General features: G+C 52.0%; 1 protein-coding gene across 1 annotated transcript in view; it reads left to right on the top strand.

Moving 5' to 3' along the window:
* LOC119705754 (hydrocephalus-inducing protein-like) overlaps positions 1-24,544 on the top strand; it is a 65,490-nt gene that overhangs the window by 26,260 nt on the left and 14,686 nt on the right. The window contains exons 17-43 of the mRNA XM_038148527.1: positions 256-508; positions 1,140-1,283; positions 2,539-2,679; positions 3,167-3,535; positions 5,690-5,788; positions 6,487-6,696; positions 7,552-7,680; positions 10,225-10,402; positions 10,921-11,126; positions 11,842-11,975; positions 12,886-13,022; positions 13,664-13,785; positions 13,873-14,055; positions 14,420-14,551; positions 15,608-15,847; positions 16,105-16,291; positions 16,769-16,936; positions 17,236-17,400; positions 18,488-18,630; positions 19,065-19,193; positions 19,490-19,694; positions 20,145-20,286; positions 21,536-22,334; positions 22,816-22,959; positions 23,380-23,567; positions 23,745-23,927; positions 24,164-24,283. Coding sequence (XP_038004455.1) covers positions 256-508; positions 1,140-1,283; positions 2,539-2,679; positions 3,167-3,535; positions 5,690-5,788; positions 6,487-6,696; positions 7,552-7,680; positions 10,225-10,402; positions 10,921-11,126; positions 11,842-11,975; positions 12,886-13,022; positions 13,664-13,785; positions 13,873-14,055; positions 14,420-14,551; positions 15,608-15,847; positions 16,105-16,291; positions 16,769-16,936; positions 17,236-17,400; positions 18,488-18,630; positions 19,065-19,193; positions 19,490-19,694; positions 20,145-20,286; positions 21,536-22,334; positions 22,816-22,959; positions 23,380-23,567; positions 23,745-23,927; positions 24,164-24,283 — 5,250 coding nt within the window. The remainder of the gene's footprint in view (positions 1-255; positions 509-1,139; positions 1,284-2,538; positions 2,680-3,166; positions 3,536-5,689; positions 5,789-6,486; positions 6,697-7,551; positions 7,681-10,224; positions 10,403-10,920; positions 11,127-11,841; positions 11,976-12,885; positions 13,023-13,663; positions 13,786-13,872; positions 14,056-14,419; positions 14,552-15,607; positions 15,848-16,104; positions 16,292-16,768; positions 16,937-17,235; positions 17,401-18,487; positions 18,631-19,064; positions 19,194-19,489; positions 19,695-20,144; positions 20,287-21,535; positions 22,335-22,815; positions 22,960-23,379; positions 23,568-23,744; positions 23,928-24,163; positions 24,284-24,544) is intronic.

Below are 24,544 nucleotides of genomic sequence, written 5' to 3'. Positions count from 1 at the left end.
AAAAATTTTGGAGGAAAACACCACCTCCTATTAGCCTCACCTGGCAAATATTACATTGCCATTATAAACATATTTCCCTTTGCAAGAATGACGGCAAAAGGGCACCTTATCAGACGCTATTTCTGGTCCACATTAAGAGCTGGAAATGTAGACAGTCTCCAAGCTATTAACACCTCCGGTTGCTCACTGGGAGCAATCTGATGACCCGGGAAATAGCTACTCCCATACTATTTTCCATCCTGCCTTCTATTCTAGCCTCGTTCCCTGTATTCATCAGTTCAAAGTAACAAACCGGGGCCAGCGTTTCCATCGGCTCTTCTGGAGTGTGGAATGCTACAGCCCACCTGAGGAGGAGGGCCAGAGTGCGTCAGCCCTCAGTAGCCCCGAGGATGATTCCCAGAGCCTCAAACGTGCCAGCCCCGTGTTTGGGCTGGAGCCACTGTCGATGGAGCTGCAGCCAGGCCAGTCTGTGGACATGGTGCTGCGAGGCTTCTCCCACATCCCACAGGTGAGGTCCCCGCCACGGGCTGAGCCTGGGGAACCCTCAATCCTCTCCCCTGGGCTTGTTCCACAGTCCCTTGACATTTGCCTGGGGAAATGAGCAGAGGCCTTCAAGAAACTGGCGTAAGACCATGTTTCTGTGGCAGCACCAGTGGCTTTCCTTGCTGGCCACCATCGGACCAGCTAAGGCTTTATTGTGATTCCACAGCTACCAAAACCCAGTGCTGATCCCAAAGCAGGGGTGGAAGGAAATACTGCTCTTTTGGGGCAAACAGTGTTGCATGCTGAGTCAGAAAAGAAGGGCAGAGAAATAAGTTATGCTTAGACTAAGAGCCCAAAAAAAAAAAAAGTGAATTAAACAAGTGCCAAGTGATTTATCTGGGGTAAGCACTGAGTAAAACAAAAGCCATGTCAAGGGAGGGGGTTTCTCACAAGTGCCTTTTGTGGTTATTGGGGTGCAGTGTTACAGACAATGGAGCACAGAATAAATAAGCCGCATCACAGAAGAAAAGGGGGCAGTGACTGTAACTCTGTGGCAGGAATAGGGCCTGTGGTGGGTGGTGGGTGCAGAGCCAATGCAGGGCGTTTGCTGGATGCCCTGCCACCACCCACTGGTGACAAGTGACTCTTGCATGCAGGAGGTGCAGGCTTATGTGATGTGTGAAGCTGTCAGTGGGACAGCCAGCAGGACAGAGAAGATAATAGAAACAGTCCTTACTTGCGAGTTTATTCACCCCTCTATAGAAGTATCAGCCAGACAACTCTCTTTCCGCGTGGACAAGGTAAGTCTGGATTGCATCCTGGCATTTAACAGCATGGCTGAGGGGGGTGTGTGCTTGTGTTAAAGCCCTTCTTTACCCTTCCTGAGGCACTTTGTAAAGTGAGTGAAGATGCTTTTAGAGATGAGACTGGTATTTAATTTCCCCAAAGTAAAATTGCAGTTACAGCTGCACTGCCAAGGGGGATCGTGGCCACTTCCAGAGAAATGCCAGTTTCTCTGCTCACTGTAAAGGGAGGTTTTTGAGGATCCTCCAAGGCACGGTGATGTCTGTACACCAGTGCTGCAGGGAAAATGGAGAAAAATGGAGATTCCTGTGAATTCCTCAGGCTGACAAGGAAAAACCCATCATCTCCTGTGTCTCTTTGCCTTCTCCGCTGTTGGCATGGATGCTTTGTGGTATAGCTATATACTACAGCTCTGTGCATTTCCCTAAGTCTAACCTGCTTCAAAGGACCCCCAAACATCCTGCAGCTGCAGTGATAACACTGAGGCAGAGCAGGTGCCTTTTAATCTCTGGATCCCAACTCCAGCATCATCTTTCCCTCTCCTGCAAGTTGTCTGAAAAAAGAGAAAATGTTTCATCCTTTGGTTTCTGGCTTCTCCTCTGGTTCCAGGCTTCCAGTGAAGTACAGAATCCCTGGAACAGGCAGTTCAGATGTAATTTAGAAGTTTTTCAGCTCTCCCTGATTCTGCCTGGGTTCTGCTCGATGCCACACACACAAACTGATTTATTGCACACTATGGCACAGCACCTGTTTGATATCAGTGCATCCAGAACTAGTTTCCCAAAATCTCTGGTTTCTCTTAAACCATGCAGGAAGCCCGGCACAATGCACAGACAGGAAGAAAGAGCCTAGGCTTTTATGAGGCTGCTAGAGCCAATAAGGTTGTGAGAAATGACTGTATGTGAGTGAACACCATGTAGTGCTGTTCTGCCCAATAGAAAGACAAAACTCAAGACAAATGGTCTGGATTCACTTTCTGCTTTAGATCTTTGTTCAAGCAGCCGCCTCCTCTCAGGAGCCTATTCCCTCATCTGTACGTGGCAATGTTTCCCTGTCCCCCAGATGATGCTGTGGTTTCTAAACATGAAAAGCATCTGCTATAAAGAAAAATCTCCTGGAAGGGTAGAAACAAATAGAAAGGGTAAACAGAGATGTATGCTCTTCTGGGGCTGAAGAATGTGAGATGCAGCAGAAGCAGAAGGAGGTCTATGGCTGGTTGAGGCTGTTTTTCCTTGTCTCCTGTTTCCATAGAAACCCAGTGATGTCCTGACTCTGCAGTACCAGCCTTTGACTTTAAAAAACACCTGCCTGCTGCCACTGGACCTTATGCTGGACTTGGAGCAGCCATTCCTGGTCTGTGATAAGGACCAGCAGCCCCTCCCAGATGGCCAGGTGAGCGGCCCTGGACTCCTCCAGTGGGGTCTGAAGAGGAGGGATGTGGTGGTGCCTTTCTGTTGGGAGCTCCTTGAGTCAAGAAGTTTATTCTGTAGCATCAGCAGTGGGCTGGCCTGAGCTGAATCAGCAGAGCTGCTGAAGGAATCAAAATCTTACCTGAATTGAGAAGATCCATCCTGGCTTTAAGGCACAAAGAGAGGGGAGCAGACAACTGGGTGTGGGCAAGCCATGCAGTAAAGGTGTCTCCTGGAAAGCATGCCAGCTCCCCAGCAGCCACCCCCTTGTATTGGAGCTGAGCACAGAAATGGGAGCCTGAGGGAATCCTGGACTAGACTGTGGTGCCTGCAGTCAGACCCTGCTGTAGAGAAATGAACCATGAGCTGAGAAGCCCATGCTGGGGTCACTTTGAGCATTTACTGTTTCATGCTGTCAGACCTTGGGACGTCATCCCACAGGTGATTAATTACTGCTCATGTCCTTGCAGCCCGTGAGAGTGGATGTAGGGGAGACCTGTCATCTCTACATCTCATTCGACCCAGCTTATGAACTGGATTTGAAGAGCTGGAAAAAAGAGACGGTTCTGAACATAGACATGGTCAGGGGCCATCCTTTTGTGGAGCGTATCATCCTTCGGGGAGAAGTGCACTTCCCAAATCTCGAAATCCAGCCCAGCACCCTGGAGTTTGGCTGCATCGTGGCTGGCACTGAAGAAGTGCGTTCTCTGGAGATGACCAACTGCAGCCCACTTCCCGTCCAGTACCACTGGGCATTCCATTCCAAAAGCCAGGTTTACAGGCTGAGGTATGTGCACCTTTGCCCTCTCCTTGAAGCTCTTCTTCCTGGTGTCCTGTTTGTACTTGGCAAAGAAGAAAGCTGTTTGCCTAGGAACTGACAGACTGCTTCTGACTTTTTCTTGTGTAAATAATACTGATCAGCTGTGGTCAGGCTGATGCTCAGAGAATGGGTTTTCCACAATTTGGTGCTGCATAGCTCCCACAGTGGTTTCCCCTGGGAAGGAAAGCTGGGGTGAAAGCTGCTTTCTCAGACCTCTGTGGCAATGTCCACCTTGATGAAGGGCTCCTAGTCCCAGCTGCCAGAGTGCTGCTGGAGACCCTTGTGGCCCCTCTGCTTTGGGATGGGTCCTCTCTGCAGGATCTGCTCTCTGCTCCTTGCCTTCCTCCCTTGCATTGTGCTGGAGGATGCCCAGAAAGTCCCAACACCAGAGAAAGAGCTATTTAGTGCCTGGGCTTATGCTGGACAGCCAGCTGAACAGCCTCCCCTTTCCTTCTTTTCTGAGACAACTCCTTTACTGCCAGGACAACTTCTTTCCCATGGGTCAGCTTTCAGTGGACACATTGGATTCTTCACTCCCTTTTTTTTGTGACACTTGTTACTCATTTTGACTTTTCCTCACTGCAACATGTCCCTTATGGGTTCTGTACTGCTTGACAGCAGGACTTGTTCATCACATCATCTCCTATCCCTGCCTCCCAGAGAGTTTCTGCTTTAGAGTGAAAAATGTCATTGTCTGGGCACCATGGTCCTGGGGAGTTGCCTCAAACCATTCATTAAAACTAAAGATAGTGGAATAGATGATTAGGGGATCTCTGGGGGTTATGATGAGAGAGCCAGAAATGAAACCCAGCCTTAGGTAACAAGCTACAAAGCTGAAGGCAGTGATTCTTTGGGGAACAGGCCCTGAATGCCTGTCTGGGAATGGAGCATTCAGGTCATGTTTGACTGTGGGGAGCACTTGCAGCTCTGCAGGGTGACAGGCAGGCATGGCTCAACTGTGTCCCTCACATGGCATTAGAAACACAGAGTTATCCTGAGCACCTGCTTCAATTTAAAATGGGGAATGTGACCTGAGTCACCTGGGAGTGTTGGAAAATGTCAACCAACCCCCCAACATGTGTCAGGGAAACATTCCTGATAAATACCTGGTGGAGCTGCAGAGTTTCAGGCGTTGGGCACTGGAGGCGGCTGCACTGGCTCATCAGTGGCCAGGTCTGCCCCTCGGTTCCTAAGATCTCATCTTTTTGCTTGCCTTCTCTGTCTTTTCCACTCCCACTGTGCTTTTTGCATCCCCACAAGGTGTTAATCCCTGTCTTCTGTAGTTCCTCAATGCAAGCAGTTGCAGCTGCTGCACCACGGCTACCTCAGTGTCATCCCTGGGCTGCCTTTAGAACAGACCTGCTCCAGCCTGGATTGGGAAGGGCTGGATCAAACCATTCCTCAGTTCAATGTGCCAGCAGCCACCCAGGGGCTGCATCCTGACCAGGAGCTGCTCGTGCAGGTGTCCCTCCCTCCCACTGCAGGTCCCTGTTCATAGTTCTGTTATATTCCAGATATGACCTTCACCCACCTAAATTCATGCCCCAACCACCAAAGGAGAAGAGACCCTCTTTGGATTCCTCAGCATCTCAAAGGAGACGCTTCAAGATTAGAAATGTGGAGGAGCCAGCCTCAGCCCTGAAAGAGTCGCGGGATCTTGCCCAATCTTCAGGAGCAGAGGTAGATTTTCTTGTACAGCCAGTGCTTGTGTTGCCTCCCCAGCCTGCCACCAGCAAGTCATGCTCATGCTGCTGATCTCTCTTTTTGCTGCCCTGCTGTCTTGTGCCCTGACAGTGGGCTGGGCAGCAGGGCCAGTGGCTGGACATGGGGTGTGTGGGAGGGAGAAATAGGAGAATTTTCCTTGGAGAAGCCCGCTCAGATCCTCAGGCCTTTGTTGAATGTGGGATTTTTTTGCCTTGTTTTCTTCACAATGTAAGATGAGGCTTTTATCTGCATCATCATGGTAAGACCTCCAGCTTCCTTGACAGAGCAAGCTGTGATGAGTCCTGATCTCTGTACCCTCTTCCCAACCCAGCCAGACTACCTGTTCCCAGGTCTCTGCTTTCACTCGACAGCTGGTATTGCAGTGGTGGCCCTGAAGCTGTCTTACCAACTGAGACTTTGCAAAGTGTCTGTCTCTTCCTCCTAGCACAGAAAATGACTTGTTTTTCAGGTGCCGCCACAAACTCCTGGAGGGTATTACATCCCACTAGGGTTGGTAGGAATCACATCCTCCATGGATGTACTGCACACTCCCCTCGAAGCAGAGGAGGTAAGAGGGAATCTGTCTCACTTGCACATTGTCAGTGTGGCAAGCAGGGCTGGAGCTGCCAGCCCCACTGGTGGCCCTCAGCATTGGCCACCAAGGGGCCTCACATCCCTCCAGGCCATCACAAAGTGCTGCTCAAGCAACTGGTTGTTGGAGAGGCCGTAAAGGACAAGTTGTAGGGCTGCCCAAGACGCTGTGCAGGACCTATGGAGGGCATTGCTCCCCTTGGACCTCATCAGGTGGTCCATAGGAAATTTTTGCAGGGGCTTTTGCTGAGGCACCTTGAGAAATCAGCATATATATCAGAGAGAAAGGGGAAAAGCCTCAGGAGTCAGATGAGCTGGGCTGGAGTCCTTCCCTGAGCTCCAAGAGCTCTCACTCTGAGTCTCCTCCTCTTCTAAAAGCAGTAAGAAAAGCTTTTTAAAGGCAAGTTGTGCATCAGAGAGAATTTCTACTGCCAGGAAACACCCCAGTTCACTTCAATGTAGTATGTTAATTAATGCATTGATCCCTGAGTATGGGAGAAGATTTTCCCCATGGTCCCTGCACTGGTCAGTGGCATGGATGCAGGATGAGATCAGGGTGATTCTGGCAGTGTTTGGAGAAAAGGCCCCTCCAGGTACAGCTGCACTTTGCTCCGAGATGCTCTTCTGCATCCATTTCCATGCTCAACACCTCAATCTCTCCTGTCTTCCATCCAGGCTTTCAGTATCCTGCCACTGTCAGGTGTGCTGCAGCCAGGAGAGAGCCAGCAGGTCTCCTTCACCTTCTCTGGCCACTTCAACATCATCTCCAATGTCACGGCGCTGTGCCACGTGGAGGGAGGCCCCACCTACGAGGTGGTGGTGACTGGGGAGGCCTCACATGTCAGCTACTCCCTGAGCCCCCGGGAGATCAATTGTGGCTTACAGGTACCACACACGTGCCCTGGCACAGCTCCTTGCCTTGGTGGGTTCCTGCCCACCTCGGTCCAGGGCTCCCTTTCCTTCCCAGCCTCTTTGTTGGCTCTGGGGCTTGGAAGTACAACCTTTGAGGGACACATCTGGCATCCAAACTGGTTTAAAATGGCCATCTCCAACCCTCTCCAAAATGCTGGGAATGCCCCTTTTTCAGGGTAGCTAACACTGCCTCCTGGGGCAGGCAGGGTCCTAGTAGGAATGCTCTGAGGGGCGTGTCCCTGAGACATCCCTCTGCTGATCCATTCCTAAAGCCTGACCTCCAAGGAGATGCTCTTGTCTAAAGCTCTTGCTCAGTCCACACAATAATCAAAGGAAGAAGTTGGGCTTCCAGTCACTACAGCTGGGGAGACTGTCCCAGAATAATCCCCACTTCGCTCTTTTTCGGTTGAAGGCCCACAGATATTTGCAGCTGCTGGCAGTGTCTGTGTTGCCCTGTGTGACTCCCTTGTTGCATCTGTGTTGCTTGCCACTACTTGCATGCAGGTGCCTTTTCTCCTGGAACGGCTCAGTGCTGTCTCTGTTTCTCCTGGCTGTTGGTGACCCCTCAGAGTGCAGAGGGCCTGTGTCTCCTGCTTCATTTACTGCTGGCCCTCACATGGCTGTTAGCACACCTCTGTGTGCTGCCAGAGCTCCCTGGCCCTGTGCAGGTGCCCTGTGCCTGGGGGTTCCCCAGGTTCCCAAGTGCCCCTATCTCCTCCCTGGTCCCTGCTCCCAGGATGTGTCTGCTTTTAACCCCAGAAGAGAGGGAGGAGATTCGCAGCAGCAGGTCTGGGTCTGTAACTTCTCACTCCTGTGCCTTCTCTCCAGATGTTTAATGAAATTCATCACAGAAAGGTCACCCTGGAGAACACTGGCAAGATTGAATTCAACTGGGTGCTAAACCCTAGCCCTGCAGACCAGCATCTGCCTGGTGTGTTTCTGGTCAAGCCCACCACTGTAAGTAGCACAAGTGACTGACCCCAGCTCTGTGTCAGGTGGCTCAGGAGAGAGTTAAAGGGGAAAAAGGGGGTCGGGGGGGGGGGTGGGGAAGGGGGAAAAAAGTCGGAGGGGAAAGACCCAAACCCAGCCATGAGAGAGACAGGGCCTGTAAGCCATTTCTGCTGGGGGCAGAGAAGGTCAAACAAGTGCTCTCCTGGCAGACTCCCCCACGGCCTTGGCTGGTGGGCGGCTCTGCTGTCACAGGGCAAACACCGGGCCGGGCTCAGCAGCCGCGGCTTGTCACGGTCGGGCTGCGACGGCTGCTCCCTCGGGGAAGCAGCGGAGCACTGGGTTGCCCTGGCGAGCGGGGAAGCGGCGACAGCAGCGCTGACAGACAGGGAAGAAGTGGCTCTGCAGGGAACCGGACCCTGCGGGTGCTCCCAGCCCAACAAAAAACGGCAGGGAAAAACTGGCAGTGTTAACTCCTTGTACATGCTACGATTCCTCCCAAATCTCAGCCCTTTTAGGAAGACTGTCGGTCAGACGGGCAGAATTTACCCGGGCTTCGGGGTCTGCCCGCCTCCAGGGGGGAGGTCTCTTGCAGCCCCCCAGACAAGGAGCCTGCCTGCGTTTTCTCCTAGCGATCTCCTTTACACATGGGATGTGTTAAGGCTCGCAGCACGTCTACAGCCCCTACAATAATTATTCACCCCATGTCAGAAAATGGATTTATAATGTATGTTGTGGCATAACTAAAAATTTAATTGTCTGCTCAGAGTCACTCTGGCTGTGCTGGCACTGGAGTGTTTCTGAGGGTCACCTTACCCAGGCTGTGTGATCACATACCCCTTACGTAGGCTCGCTGCTCCCTGCCTCCTCCAGCTTTGTTGCTGTGCAGTGGCTTTGTGGGACAGTGAGGGGGCCAGGGAGCAGTGGGACTAGAAGAGCAGGGAGAAAAATTAGCAGCATCCCACCGCTGTCCAAGCTTCTCAGTCCTGCCTGGATGTCTTTGAGCCGAAGCAGCACTCCTGCCTTTGTCCCTCCTTGCAGTGGGAAGAGGAAGCCGATTGGCTTCCCCATTTCTTCATGCCTGTCTCCTACAAGGGATGACAGGAGCTGCTGGTCCTGCTTAGTGCGGGGACTTCCCTTCCACAGCGGCAGCAGAAGAGCCTTTTTTAAATGAGGGGGGCTCTTGCTGGCTGAGGGCAAACCCCATCAGCAGCAGAGCTCTGCTCACATCGGGCTGTGCTGGGGCTGCAGCCTTATGAGCCCTGGGGAGGACACACGGCAACCTGGGGTGACAGGCTCAGCCTTCTGGGCACAAGGAAGGTAGAAGGTGACACAGTGCTGGTCTCAACCCTGCTAGCTCCACAGCACTAGGCCAAGCAGTGTGCTGAATCCCAGAAGTTTAATATCCAAGGTTCAGCTTAGCTGGGGGAGAACGCTCCACAGCACTGGTGTGTAATCCAGCACGGGGGAAGGTGAGAGGTCTTCTGTATGGGCTCCACACTCTGAACACAGCGCAGGCACAGAAAACAAAAATCCCACTTTCTGCAGGAACGTATATATGGGGTAGGCTCAAGGGGCGGGCACAAACCTTCAACCTATTGGGGGAAACTTGAGGAGGAACACAAGATGGGGTTTACAACCTTCTAACCAATAGAGAGAACCAGGGGGAGGGGAACAGAGCCAACAAGCCAATGGGACTTTGAAGGATACAAAAATGACAGGGAACTCTCTGGAAAAAAGGGATGGGTATGAGGAGGGATTGACAGCTGTGGGGAGGAGGAACATCAAACATTCTGGGCAAAAAGTCTGGTTCAGGGTAGGTTGGACACGGGAGGTGGGAGGATACAACGTAAGGGTAAACCAACTGTATAGGGGGGAAACAGAACAAACCATTTGGAATAATAATATATAATAAAACACACTGCAACAAGAAGGTGTGAGAACGAAGGCCACTCCTCAGTTAAAATTTAAAGAAAATTTAATAAGAGACAACAGGGGACAAAGTCAGCAAAGCAGAAGTAACGGCACTGGGTGCTTGGCTAGGGTGCTTAGCCATAGGCACATACCAGTCAACACAGCAACACCACTTATATACCCTGGGTATTGCATCAGCCTAATCCCTATCTACAAATGCTTATACATATTGAAATATTCTAACATAGTTCCTCCTCTGCCCCACCTTTGTGGAGCATGTGCTGTTGTCCTAGTCCTGTTCATTTGTTACTTTTCAACACATTCAACAGGATTCCATTCCTTCATTGGTTAAATGTTAATATTACAACTGTTCACCAACATTGGTATCACAACACAACATTCACATTAAAAGAACTCTAAACTTCAGCAAAACTTCTTTTAAAAAAGTCAACATTATAAAACACATAGTATTTACTCTAACAGTTGTGAAAGCCAACTCTGTAATATGTTTATCACTAAGGTGATGTGGTCTGATGGTTTCTTCTAGATGAGAACCTGTCTCCTCAGCCTGTCTGTCTCCTGAGCCATCCCTCATCAAACACTCTGATGCATTCCCTCCCTCTTCTCCTGTCCCTGCAGGGCTCCATTGCCCCTGGCGTGAAGCAGGTGCTGGAATTCTCTTACATGCCAGGATTACCAGGAGCCTTCAGCAGGACTTACCAGCTTAAAGTGGGTGACCTGGACCCGGAAAATATCTGCCTGAAAGGAGAAGCATCCTTTCCCATGATCTGTGTGAACCTGCCCTGGAACATCAAAGGTGGGCACTGCCTGTCTGCCCCCAGCAAGGGCCCCTCTGGTTTTGTTCCCTACCATATGCCCACAGGGCAGCTCGTGCCAACCCCCACCAAGCCTGGAGGGTTGCAGGACTCCCAGACCAAATCAAGCCCTCTGGTTGCTTTATGAGTCTTGAGCAGAGGATCCCATGTGGACTTTGTCCCAGGAACCATCCCACAGAGCTTGCTAGCACATCTGGCAGGGTCCTGAAGGATGACGGCTAGGCTGAAAGGCTTGGGAAAGCTGTAAGAGAGGCTGGCAGGGCTTCTGGAAGGGTTGGATTTGCGTGACGTTGCAGGGGATGAGCTGCTCCTCAGTGGAGAGGGAGATGGGTGGGAGTTAACATGAGGATTCAGAGAGGAGCAGCAGCACCCACTTTCCATAGATGGTTTGAGGGATTCCTTCCTGGAAGAAAGCAGTGTTGGGAGGCAGGGACTTCCCAGCTTCAATGGGACTGGCACTTTGCTCACACTTCTCTTTGTGGATGTTTTCTTCCTTCAGGAAATGAAAAATATGATAAGCTTCTGACACAGCTTGTAAAGCCCCTGGAACAATACAGACAGAGGAATAATATAGTTGTTCAGAAGAAGACTCAGAGCCCGAAGACCGAGGCCTTGAATTCTCAGACCCTGGTGACTCAGACCCCAAAGAATCTGATTCCAAAGACTCGGAACCTGAAGCCCTGCGTGCCTGGCTCTGTCACTGTAGTAAGAACAGCTGCAGCCCCATTTGGCACATGCCACCCTCTCCATGTCATCTGAGCCCCTTGCAGCCCCCAGCAGCTCCCCAGTGCTCTGATGGCACCTGGGACCTCCCTGCCCACTTAGGACTATGTGTCACCTCAGCATTGCCCCTAGGGCTGCCAGTCTGGTCATGGTCTCCTCTGGGGCTACACCAGCTTCCTGGCTACCCCAGGGAGAGATCCTGAAGGCCATGCTCAAAGGATGGAGTTGATGGTGCTTTGAAGGAGATGCAGGTCATTGCTGGGGAGTTCATTGGTCCCAACCCAAGCCCTGCCAGATTTACAGACCTTAACAGTGGCTGCCTGGTTGTGCCCTGGAGCTCTGCTGCTGGTGCTCATCTCCAAGAGGCACCAGCTTGGTCCCAGTTCCCTTTCAAGACAGCTTCTGTCCAAGCTGCCTTGGTACTGGCTGGGGCAGGCAAGTATCTGGAGCTCTGGCAGGTTCCTGGCTTGTCTGTCTGCCTGGCCAGATCAGCTTTGCTAACAGTGTCTGGGCAGGCAGAGATGCTGGAGTTACTTCCCTGGAGATGAGGTCCTGGCCAAGAGAGCAGGAGGTGTCACAGACACTGAGCAGCCAGACAGGAAGACCCCAGCAAGAGCAGGGTGGGATCCTTTCTCAGGTGCAAGCTGGGCTTTGGGAAGGATCTTTGCTAACCAGACACTGTCTTCCCTTTCCTCAGCCAGACACTCAGCTGCAGACAGACATGGTGAGGATGCTGATAGAGGAGGCTGCTTTGGAGCTGCAGGAAAAGCTCACATCCCATCCCCCGAAGAGCGGGTTCCCTGACAAGGAGCTGTGCCAGAGCCTTGTCAAGTGAGTAGGGACTCCCATCCCCATCTCCACGTGCCCCATGGGGAACACCCAGCCACATCCCCTTCTCCTGAGAGCTCCTTGTTTCTGCAGAGCTGGGAATAGCCTGGACTCCAGAAAGGGTCTGGTCCCAGTGGCTGTGACACGCTGCATGCGAGCAGCGGAGTGTCCTCCCTTCCCCAGCACCACGCTGAGCTTTGGCCTGCTCAGCTCCCCACAGGTGTGGGGTTCTGTCCCTAGAGCTGGGGGACCCAGTGCAGACCTTCAAGCCCTTCCAGACAGCGTAAATTCTGTCCCTGCTGACTAGCTCTGAAAGAGACAACTCCCAGCTGATGTCTTGGTTCCAGCTAACAGAGCACACTAAACAAAAGGAGAAGGGAACTGCATGTGTCAGCAAACCCTGTAAAACCCAAAATCAGATGGCTTGAACCCTGGTGGGGTGGCAGGGCTTATCTAGGTAACTTGGTCCATCCCTTTGCACCATCATGATGCAGCACAGAGCAGGAAGAAGATGCTCTGCAGAAACAGATCATGTGATCTGGCTGCAGAGCAATGAAGAGCTCCTGTGCAGGCAAATCTTGTTCCTAGGCCCCAAAGCAATTTCAGGCTCAGGCTGTACACCAGACTAAGCAGTTTCATTGAGACCAGTGGAGACCTAGTGTACTCAGACCGGGTTTTCTTGGCAGAGGAGCTGTGGCCAGTGTCCATTTTAAACTAATTTTATTTTCAGGTATCATTAGTAGCTGATAAAACCTAGGACCTGCACTCCTCCTGGTCAGGCCATGGGTTTCATGGGCTTGAGCTGAGTTTTTACAGCAGTGAATAAAGAAATAGCCATTGTATTTGTATCCTCCATCCACTTGGATGTGTAGCCAGGCTGTGGTTTAAGGACTGTCCTTAATCCTCCTTGCAGAGTTGAGCTGCCCGAGTACGTCCTGGACATGGGCACTGTCCGTAAGGGTTACACTGAGAGAAGCACTCTGGAGATCACCAACCCTGGGCAGATCCCAGTGTCCTTCCAGGTCAAGGAATCTGTCCTGCAGGACACAGGTAAGCAGTGCTGGAGACACTTCCTGTGGCCTTGAAGGAGGTGTCTCAGACAGATTAGCTTAAGCCCCTGAACCTGGGGAGGTTCCTGAGCTTTTTCTTCTCAGTGCTGCTGCTGCGAGCTTTAGAGGCAGAACCCTCCTGGCCAGCCATGCCCAGGGACCTGGCCTGCCTGTGACTGCCCTAATGCTCCTGTGCAGAGGCCAGATGGGCTCATCACCCTGGTCACCTCTCAGCATCTTCCACCCTTGCCTCCCACGAGCAGCAAGTTTCTTTGGGCACTCTGTGGGCTTATTTTGCCAACCAGTGGGGTCTGCTGTGTTTTGGAAGTGCTTTGTTTGGCGTTCACACTGTCACAGCACCGGTATTCAGCCTTTATTGAGGAAGCAGCCTGTGAGATCCCCTGGTGGATCAAAAGAGGCTTCCAAAAGAGGCCTTGAGGAGAGGCTGCACTTCCATCACACAGTGGCTCACTGTGTCTGAGGGGTGTTCAGGTGCACTCTTAAGTTTTTGTCCAGGTCACAGCACCTGGTGTGGGGTTTTCCCCAGACCTCTCAGCCAGGACACCTGTAAGGCCTTAGGATGCTTATGACACATTTCATGTTTCTCATGCATCTCAGCTGCTTTGTGTTCATCTCTTCAAGGTTTCAGCATGAACCTGGACCAGGTGCAGGGCTTGTCCCACAGCTACACCAAGATGTTTGACGTGCGCTTTGAAAGTGCCCGGCGGCCACGGGGTGACGTGGATGTGCTGCTGCCCATAGAGGTACCACAGTTCTTGGGGCAGGCAGCAGGCTGGCCACAGCAGCAGATGTCACCTGCACCCTCCACTGAATTCTCTGTCCTTTTTCAGGTGACAAAAGGCCCCACATATAACATCCGTCTCCATGCCACTGTGTCTGAACTGTCAGTCGAACTCTCCAAGAACACTCTGCACTTCCCTGCTATCGTCGTTGGGCAGTGCAAGGTTGAGACAATCCAGCTCTACAACTGGTTCCGAGTACCCTGCAGATGGTCCATCAAGCCTGTTCTGAAGGTAAAGGACAGGCGACATTGAACACGTAACTTCTTGACTGGGTTTTCTTTGTGACTCTTGCCCTTTCTGCTTCTGTAGACCTGAGCACTTGGGTCTACAGAGTGTTTGAGGAAGCTTCTGAGGGTCTAGATCAAGGCTGGTTTGCCTGGACCTGTTCCATCAGCAGATGCTTTGCTTTTCTGCCATCTTCACCCATTCCTCCTCCTCTGAGGACAGTAGTTCCCTATCTGCCTGCCCTGTCTACACATTTTCCCTCCAGCTCTGGGCTATGGGGGCCACACTTGGTTTGGCTACGGGTGCTCTCAGCATTGTGTCAGCATCTCAGAGCATGAGACGACCTTACACGATTGGTTTCTGTGCCCAGAACAAAACTGTACGTCAGAAGCAGCAGGCGGTGGAGGATGAGCACTGTCCCTTTGAAGTGATGCCCTCCAAAGGAACCCTTTGTGCAGGAAGGTGGCAAAATCTGCAAATCCAATTTACACCCAAGGAGGAGGTAAGATTGGCAGGTGTCAGCCCAGGAGGCCTGTCAGGGCTATCTGGAAACGAGGGCCTGGTGCAGAGAGTGTGGTAGGAGCTCTGCCTTCACAGGGAGCTTTCTGCAAGCCCCGTACTCTGCGTGGCTCAGTTCACCCCAGAGAGCACTCCCATGAGATGTGCTTTGAAATGCCCACAGGGAGCTTGCACAGAGAGCACCAGGGCTCTGAGGCTGCCTCTCGGCACATGGGGGGATGTGCCCAACTCCCCTCAGCCTCCCCCTTGCCTGGCTGTATTTGCAGCTGTGACACTCGGTGCACAGCACCTGCACACTTGCAGAGGAAAATCCTGGAATGGCTCATCCTGCTCCAGAACTGACAGACCAAACAGCCACCACACACCTTCCTGGGCACGCCAGGACAATCACCTGTAGTGGTGTGCTGCCAGCAGTCCCTGGGGCTCTGGCCTGCCTGCACATTGCCGTGCAGCTGGGGATTCAACTTATAAAGGATGGAGCGTTCCCAAAAGTGGTTTGCCTGTGGCCGCTGGGTCTCAGAAGCTGGCAGCGTGTACCAGCATGGACACAAGTGCTTCTGTGCCCACAAACAGTCCCAGGGACCTTTTAATTGTTCAAGAAATGTAACCATCTTGTGTCTGGCTTGGACCAGAGCTAAACACTAAGCAGAGAAGATGACCCTTATTTCTGGCTAGCAAGAGCTCATTTGCCTCTCCCCTGGAGCTGGCATTTGCCTGATGCAGCAGTGCCAGGACTGTGTCTGGACACTGTAACCCTGAGGGCCCTTCCCATGAGCATTGCACTCCTGCATGACTAGGTGAAAATGTCTGACAGTCCATTGTACATCCATCTGATACCCAAATACCCAGTTACAGTGCACACCAGGATTCATCCTGGTTACTCACACCCAGACTACTACAGATGTTCTAGTCCCTAGCATAAGTAAATATCTGGTTTCCATTCACCTTGGAGGGACTGATAACACCCTGACCTTGTTGTATTTGGGGTCCTGTCACCTGGGATTTTATGGATGAGTTTCCTGCACTTTTCTCTTTTCAGAGGTCTTACAGGAATGAGTTGGAGCTTAACATTTTTGGGAGCAGCAATCGCTTAAAGCTGCACCTCTCAGGACAAGGTCTGGAGCCACGGTTGGAGTTCAACCCCCCAGCACTAAAGATGGGATGGGTGCTGGTGGGCAGCGATGGGGTGGAGGCCACAGTGGTGGTGAAGAACCCATGCAACTTCCCTATTGAGTTTTATTCACTGGATTTTGATGAGAAGTACCTTCAAGAGGAGAAGGTGAGAAGGCAGGTCTGGTCCCCATGTACATGCTGCCCAAGCTTCACAGCACTGCAGCAGTCCCAGGCTTGTGCCAGGGAGATGGAGGCAATCCCCAGGGTAACGTCAGCTCTGCTGACATGCTGTGGGAGTACCTAAACTAAATAGTTTGTGTTGTTGGAAGGAAGGGAGGAGACAGAAAATGGGTTTGTTGAGTCTATGTGATGAAAGGCAAGAAAAATAATCTTGCATATGGCTTCTCTTCCCTCCACACACAGATCCTGCGGATGGCAGTGGGGTCTGAGTACCAAAAGAGCTCTTTAATGCCTCCACGTGCCATGGGTGAGATGCTGCCCCCAGAGGTGAGGGAGGACTATAAAGCACAGAAGAGGCTGAAGGCTCAACAGGCAGAGGCCAAGGCCAGGGCTGAGGCTGAGGCCAATGCCATGGGCAAGGCAACACCAGGTCAGAAAAACAGTGAGGGTTTGGCAGTGTCTGTTTTGACTGTGGTCACAGCAGGGACTCCAGTCCATCGACCCTGAACTCTCTGTCACCTTGCTCTCCAGGGAAAGCCCATGCTTTTAGCAGCTGCCTGTTCCCCAGCTTGGTGGAGGAACTCTTGGCTGAAGGGCTGTGGCATCCTTTTCCAACCCTGAGTGTAGCCAAAGCAAGCTCCTATCTGCCTGCCACAGACTGGGGAAATAATCAGGATATACCCTTGTGTCCCTTAGCCACAAAGACTAGGACTGGATGAGTTCCTCAGCCAGTGGGACCAGGTCTAATATCACTGGCTGTCTTATATTTGCACCATCCTAGCAACAAAAGAACAAGCTCATCTTGCTTTCACCAAGTCTCCTTTCCTGGGATCTGAGGAAATGGGGAGGATGAGGAGGATCAGAGGTAGGCAGGAGGCTGACTTTTCCCCCTGGTTTTGCACTGCAGCATATCACAGGGCTGTCACATTCTATCCTGAGCCTATGGTCAAAGTGACAGGGACTCCTGTCTCTCGGGCTGTCATGCGCCACCTGGGCACTGACCCGTCTTCAGGGAGGCGTGAAGCAGAGCAGCACCGAGGGATTGTTGTCATCGTCCATGGGCCACCCCGGGCAGGTATGTGAGCTGCAGCCCAGGGCTGCAGGGAGAGAGGCAAGCAGGAGGAAGGCATCCTGGTGGGCCATGGTGCTTAAGGCAAAGTCCTCAGCTGAACGGGAGGTGGAGATGATCCTCTTGTCTCTAGAATTCAGAGCTCATACCCATGCTGCAGCTGCCTCCCTCAGGACCTCCCCTAGAGGGACACTTGCTTTCCCACTGTCCTTTTAACCTTCAAATCTTGTTGGAGGTTTTTCCAGGGCCTGTCCTGTAGTGCCTCCTGTGCCAGTGTCACCAAGCAGTCCTCCTCTCTCTCTCAGGAAAGACAGAGATAGCAGCAGGCCTGTGTCAGTATTACGACGCTGCTCACTTGTCCATTGACACCGTGGTGAAAGAGGCCATGGCCAACGATGAGAGCCAGGCGGGGCTCTCTGCCCGGGAGCTCTGCACCAAGGCTGCCATGGAGCAAAAAGGCAAAGACAAAGGTAATGCTGGGAAGAAAAAAGGCTGGGCCCAGAGCTTGAGAAGCCCACCTTGACTGTCCACTTCTGCTTACTCAGAGCAGCAGTTTTTCAGTCCTTGGGTCTCTTAGGGAACATGGGTGAAGTGCATCTCTGGCTTGTCAAAAAAAAAAATCTGTTTTAAGGCCTCAGTCAAGAGTTCTTTTATAGCCCCCTTTGCTGCTATTCTTGGCACATGTTTGTTTTTCTGGGGGTGATGAAGCACACCTGTCTCTTTCCCAAATATTTTATATTTTCTGAAAGCTGAATTGAGCTTGCTCCTCATGTTCCTTGCACCTGAACAAGGACAAAGCCTTCTGAAGTGGCTCATTAAGCACAAGAGGACTAGGAGTGTAACCTCGCAAACAAGAGGAAGGGAAGGACAGCCTCCCAGAGGAATTTCCAAGGAGAGTTGTGCTTCAGATGAGCTCTTTTCTCCAGAGATTTACCTATGCCCACTGTCAGGTTACACAGCTCGTTGGGCTGCTCTCCATGTGAGACTGGAGACATTTATGAAACTTCCTGGGCAGTTGCTACCCTGAGCTCTGCAGGGTGAGGCCAGACCTGGCTCGGTGCAGGGGGAAGTTTTGCATTGCTCAGTTTTGAACCAGGCTGGGTTGCGAACTGGTGGAAGGAAGAAGAGTCTGGGTCCCAGCTGGGCTTTTCCCACAAGGAGGATTTAGTTTCAGTGGAGACAAATGATGCAAGTGGAGCAGGGCTGCAGGTCTCTACATGAGAATGCAGGATGGGTGCAGTGTATGGAAACAATAGCTCTGGAGGATGAATCTTTGGCTTGATCCACAGGGGAACTGCTGTGTGAGCAGCGTCACCTGCGTGCACTGTTGTTAGGAGGGACGTAGTGCTGGCTTTAAAATCAAGTATAGGGTGGTGTGCTTTACCTGCTGGTAAGAGAAGCAGGGAAGGAGCTGATTCTGGGAAACAGTGCTGCCAGTGCCCAGCAGACTGGGGAACAAGTGCCACATTCCTTCCAGGGCCCAAGTTTGTGCCCATTGCAGTGAAAGTTGCCTGCTTGCTTTACAAAGTCCCCCTGAACCATCTGTCTCCTGTGCAGGTAAAAAGCCTCAGCTCACTGCTCAGAGCAAGAATAAACAAGCCTCTGGGGAAAAAATCAACAAGAAGGATGCCAAAGGCAAGACCCCTCCAGCACAAAAGAAGAAGGAGCCAGCTAGCAAAGTTGACAAAAAGGACACCAAGGTAAACGTGATCTCCCCTGGCTGATGCCTGGGACCTTTGCATTGTCTTTGAGATGGGCAGGGGCTGCTTACAGTGGAGGCTCTGTGCCAGACAGGGCCTAGTATGTGGGTCCATAGTGCCATGGCTTGGGCTGGGAATGTGCTCTGGCAGACAGCTCCACTGGTTCTCAGTGGTTTGCTGGCAAAGTGCAGTCCTGGCTAGTGTGGCTGCAGGCAGTGAGCAACGTGCTGGGAGGCTGCACTGGGGCTTGCAAGCTTGGGTCTCTGCTGGCCAAGGGATGGGCCCTCCAGGACCATCCCCTGGAGCCCCCCAGCCTGCACTGCAGGTTTGTTCTAGTCTCCATTAGTGAGGAACTCCAGCTCCAAGCCCAGCAGTGGGAGTTGTTCAGGGCTTTCCACTGTGGTTTCTTTTCCTTACAATGGCTCCCATTGCAGTTCACAGTTTCCACTGCTCCTGCGCCCCAGCAGCTGAACATCATCAGCAGTCATGGGAAAGAGCTGAACTGCTTGAGCTGTGTGCTGCCTGAGGACCTGCTGGTGGACATCCTCAGTGAGAGGCTGAAGGTGTGTGGGGTGGGGGAAAAGGAGACATTCCTGCTCTGGAGAGACAGGCACTGAGGTACAACTCAGAGAGGAGGAGGAGAAGGAGGTCTGTACATGCTGCTGGAGGATCCTGGACTGTGTGCAGGGAACCCTGGGGGAAGCTGCAGCTGCTCTTAGTTGGCAGAGCCTAAGGACAGATCCCAGCTGCTCTTAGCTAATGCACTTAGAACAAGGATAGCTGGTGCCCTGGGACATCTGGATTTAATCTGCAAGCCCCCTGTGTGCAATGGCTGACTTACTCTTCCCTTTATTTGCAGCATAAAGACTGCTACAGGGGAGTGGTCTTTGATGGCTTGGAGAGCCTCTTTGCAAGCAGCCTGGAATCTTCTCTGCTCTGTGTACTCAGAGCTGTCAAGAGTTGTCATCATATCTACATGGTGAACCTGCATCAGGATTATGCTTCTTGGAAAGCCAAGGACAAAGCTGAAAGAAAGAGAAAGGAAGCTGAAAGAGAGAAGGAAGGTGAGATATCTCCTCTCAAATCTTCTCTCAAGCCCTCAACCTTATCTCTGTGTATCTGGATTTGCAGCAGAGCCTGTTAAGAAATGTTTTTATTAATCTTTTTACCTTCTGCCTCAGTGTAACTAGCACTCATCTCAGAGCTGCAGGAGGTCTGAGGTTTAAAGACTTTAATCTCTAACATTAAATCTTGGGCACAAGTGCCAGCTGTGGTAGCTCAGTGACAAGCAATTGTCCTCAGCCTTGGTGCACTTAAGCCAGGCAAAGCCCAGGAAGTCACTACTTGTCCATGGTTTGGGGGATTGTCTGAATTTTGGAGCAGGGATATGAGCTCCCCAATATCTCCCGATATGATAGGCTGGGTGGGGAAAAGCTGTGAATCCTTGCAGCTGACCCAGAGCACCCAGCTCTGCTTGCAGTCACTCATGGTTTCTCCTCTGGTTTGTGCTGAAGAATTGCAGCAGGAAAAAGCTATGCAGAGGAACATAGAACACTTCTTGCAAAAGGATGAGGACAAGTATGATGCCCTCCCTGAGGAGAAGAAAGCAGAAGTGGATAAAATAATACTGGAAAGGAAGAGTACACAGAGGGAGAGGTGAGTAAGCCTTCCATGGGTTACTGCTCAGGGTATTGTCCCTGGAGGGTTTCCCTGCTCCAAGGACTTGGAGCTCAGAGGTATTTGATAGCAAAGGCCAGAAGCAACACAAGGATGGCCACTCTCTTGTCTCCCTGGCTCCCAGGAGAGGAAGGACCTTCTTCTGTTGAGACAGAACATCATCTTCTCTATTTTAGTGGTGAGCCCTCCTAACTTAGATGCTGCCTGCAGGGAGCTGGGCTCTGGGCTTGCCTTGGCACTGCCTGTAGAAGTCTCTTCAAGTTCACAATGTTGATTTGCACCTTCTTCATCATCTCCCTTCTTCCCCAAAACAGTGGGATTGTGGTATGGGCAGGTGTGGGGCACAGATGTACCCTTGGTTTGGGTCCTGGTCCTGCCCCAGATGAAGTCCTTGCAATGCTGATCTGCCAGGCTTCTCCTGATGGTGGGACACCACTCATAAAAGCTCATGTCCTTTAGGCTCCCCTTCAGCTGCAGCAGAAGGCAAGCACAGGAGAAGCTCTGCTCCAGCAGGGCAGCCCAGCTCAGGACACAAAGTGTGGAGCTGGGAGGGAGGCTGTTAAAGCAAGCCTGTGTACCAGGACTTCCTTCAGCCCAGGCTGAAGTTGGTTTCATGGGGAGGAGACGGACGAGGCTGCTTCAGCTCGTTTCCATGGCAGACAGCACTGGTTTGCTTGGTCACAGCTGGGTTCCAGCAGGAAATCTGGCTGACAAGAGCCTGTCTTGCAGGAGAGGAGTTCCTGCAGCTTTTGCTTTCTGACTCATAGGATTATTCTCATTAAGGAGCAGGCTATTCCCACAGAGAAAGGGGCTGAATGAGCTGAGTGAGAATTGTAGGAGGAATAAGCAGATGTTAGCAATCTGTGATCTGCTTTAAACTGGGAAATCAAGAGACAAAGAGCATTTTCAGGAATCAGCACAGAGAGCTGGTGGATCAGCCTTTGGCAGTGGGCTGGAGGTGTCTGGGTGTGCCTTAAGAGGGAGGTTGCATAGTCGAGACCTTTTGATGGTAAGGCTTAGGTGTGGCTGGTCCTGGAGGTCCCCTTCCACCAATCCCCTCACTTGGGATGTTCCCAACCTCTGTGGGTTGAGGAAAATCCACAGAAATAGTCTCATGGTTCTGCCTGGTCTCAGGATCAAGGAGTGAAGTGCAGGGGCCAGCCAGGACTAGTGAGCCCAAGTTTCTGGTGGTGACTCTCAGCAATGTTTTCTATTTTATTTGCTAAAGGGAGCTGAAGCAGCTGGTTCAAAAGCTTGAGAAGGAGCCAAAAGCCTTAGAGGAGGAAGAGAGGCAGAAGGAGGAAGAGAAGCAGAAGAAGGAAAAGAAGACTGTCTCCTTCGGGAAGCAGCCTGCAAAACCAGAGAAGGAAACCAAACCCCCAGAGAAGAAGGAAACCAAAGCCCCAGAGAAGAAGAAAACAAAAATCCCAGAGAAGAAGGAAACCCTGGAGAAGAAGGAAACCAAATTCCCACAGAAGGAGGCACCCAAAGCCCCACAAAAGAGGGGAACCAAAGCCCCACAGAAGAGGAGAACCAAAGCCTCTGGGAAGGGGGAAACCAAAGTCCCAGAGAAGGAAACCAGAGCCCCAGAGAAGAAAGGAACCAAAGCCCCAGAGCAGGGGGAAGCCAAAATCCCAGAGGACGCAGCTGAGATGGAGAAGATCTTGATCCTGAGGTTTCAGATCTATGAGTCATCGCAGCAGGACATTGCACAGGTTTTCTCCTACTGGGACAGGGTTCAGGGTACCGTGCAGTTACCTGTGATCCAAAAGGGAAACAAGTCCCAGCCTTCAGCTGAAAACAAAGGTCAGAAGGCCAATAAGCCTCAGGAGAAAGTGGAGAAGAAGCCTAAACATGAACGTGGAGGCCAAAGCAGTCTTCAGTCATCTCAGCTTCAAAGCAAAGTTGCAGAAGGGGCAGTCAGAGACAAGCATGTCGGGGTGCCATGCCTGGACATCCAGGTCACAGATCCAAAGGCCATGATTGGGGAGATCCTGAGGGATGGGAAGCTGCCAACGGAAGACCAGGTAAAATGCTGCAAGGCTCAGATCTTGAGCTTGCTGTGGTTGTGGGCCCTGGAGCATTGTGTCCCCCCAGGTGATAATGTCACAGAGACTTGCCCGGCCTCTGATGATGTTCCACAATGACTCTCCAGCATCTGTATTAATGGGGAGGTTATCACCATCCTTCAGATGGACAGGAAGTGGGAGTGCTCTGTGTACAAGTCTGTTCAGAGTCTTCCAGCCTGGAAATCATTATAAACGGTACCAGGACAGGGCAGCTCATGGTCATTGTTTTCTTCAGCTGAGTCACTTGGGAGAGGTTTCTCTCCCAGTCCGGCTTGTAGCTCTTGCCTCTGCTCTGAAGCCTGCTCACCCCACTGGGCATAACAAAGGCTTTGTACTTCATATAAGTCAAAAACCCCATTGCCAAAAGCTCAGTGCCTTTAAAGAAGTTGTGAGGATGAAGGTGACGAAAGTATAAACAGGATTTTCTCTTCTGTTTTAGATGCTGAAACATCTGGGACTGCATCCCAACAGCTCTTCCCTTCCCCCTGGTGCTGTCCTCTCCATGGTCGAGTACCCAGAGGAGCGGCTGGGCTCTGCAGAGTGTGTGGAGCCCTTCACTATTGTGGCACCAAAAGGCAATCTGGTGGGTGCTCCAGTGGTGCCAGCACTGAAGGTGCCAGGGCAGGGACCAGGCTAGATGGGCACAGGTTGGATGGAAAGGGAGCATTGTGGAGAGGTAGTAAAGATATGATGGGGCCCCGTGTCTGCAGGTCTCCTTTCTGTCAGGGATGGGACAAAAGAGACAGCTCTGCTGGAGACAGAGCAGTTCTGTAAGACAAGAGGTAAAAAATCACTTAAAACCATCAACTTCCTTTGAGGAGAGAGTCCTGAGTGAGAAGGGGTGTCCTAGGCAAAACAAACACCAATAAGGAAGACCAAGCCCATGGGCAGGTGGACTTATTTATTTATTCTCTCTTCTGTTGGTGAACAAACCCCCGTTTTACTTTCCGAGATGGGGATGTCTCAGGGCTCAACTCTCGTTCCTTTTTCTCTCCTCCCTTAGGCCAAGGCCCCACATGCGAGGGGCAGTTCTGCCAAGGGCCAACGAAAGACGGGTAAAGCAGCCAGCAGAGACAGCTCTGCAAAGGAGAAGCAGATCTCCACACAGAGAACAGAAAGTCCCCGGGATTCCTCTGCAAGAAGACCCAAAACTGCACTGGCAAGTCCCTCAACCCCCACAGAATTCCTCAGGTGAGCCACATGGGAGGAGGTGATGCCTCTGCTTCTTGGTCCTCTTGCCAAACAAGGTCCATCGTCCCCACGAGCTCCACAGCGACCCCATACCAGTGCCTCCTTGGGATGGCGAGTGCACCCTCTGTGTTTCGTTTGCTCCTCAGCAATGTCTGAAGCCTCCTCTTTAATTGCCAGGCTGAAACGGTACCGGTGGATAGTGCCTGCCCATGGTAAGGTGGAACTGAAGGTCCACTTCTCCACCAAAAAGCCAGGGAAGTTTGAGCAGACACTGAGGTTTGAGCTCGTGCAGACAAAGCGCCAGTACGAGCTGCCCTGCAGTGGCACCGGCCTGTACCCCAGCATCAGCCAGAACCCACGGTAAGGCTGGCCCCTGGCAGCCTCCCACGCTGCTGCCCTGAGCTCACAGCCAGGGCTGCCCTTGGGGCTTCTGGCCTGGGCAGAGCGTGCTGCCTGAGGCCGCCCAGCATCTCCTCCTGTGCTGGGAGCTGGGAAGGCAGATGGTACCTCAGCCACCAGGAAGGGTTCTGGCTTTCTGACAGCATTTCCTACTTGGAGCATCTCATAGCTCCCCCTTCCCCACTTTCTCTGCCCAGGGTGGTGTTTCCACATTGGAGGGAGACCATGGAGGAAAATGAAATCATATTCAAGGAATATGTTGAGAGCACAAAGCAATTCCACTTTGGACCGCTGCTGTGTGGAAAATCAAGAGAGTGGTATGTGCTCCCTGCTGGGCCTTGCACTTTTCTGGACGTGCCTGGGGAGACAGGCTGTCCTGGTGGCACAATCCAGGGCAGTCCCCGGCAGAGTCCTGGGAGACACATGGGTTTGAAGGACCACAAATGTGAACTTGGGCAGATAAGAGGCAAATGAGCCTTGGAGGAGCTGCTCTGCCTACCCAGTGAGAGCCTTGGTGGCCAGAGCTGCATGCTGCTGCCAGTCCAAAGGTGTTGGACAGCAACTTCTGTCCCCCTCCG

The sequence above is a fragment of the Motacilla alba genome, chromosome 11, assembly GCF_015832195.1.
Source record: "Motacilla alba alba isolate MOTALB_02 chromosome 11, Motacilla_alba_V1.0_pri, whole genome shotgun sequence".
NCBI lineage: Eukaryota > Metazoa > Chordata > Aves > Passeriformes > Motacillidae > Motacilla > Motacilla alba.
The sequence above is the reverse complement of the archived record's forward strand: the minus strand, read 5'-3'. Positions and strand labels throughout refer to the sequence as shown.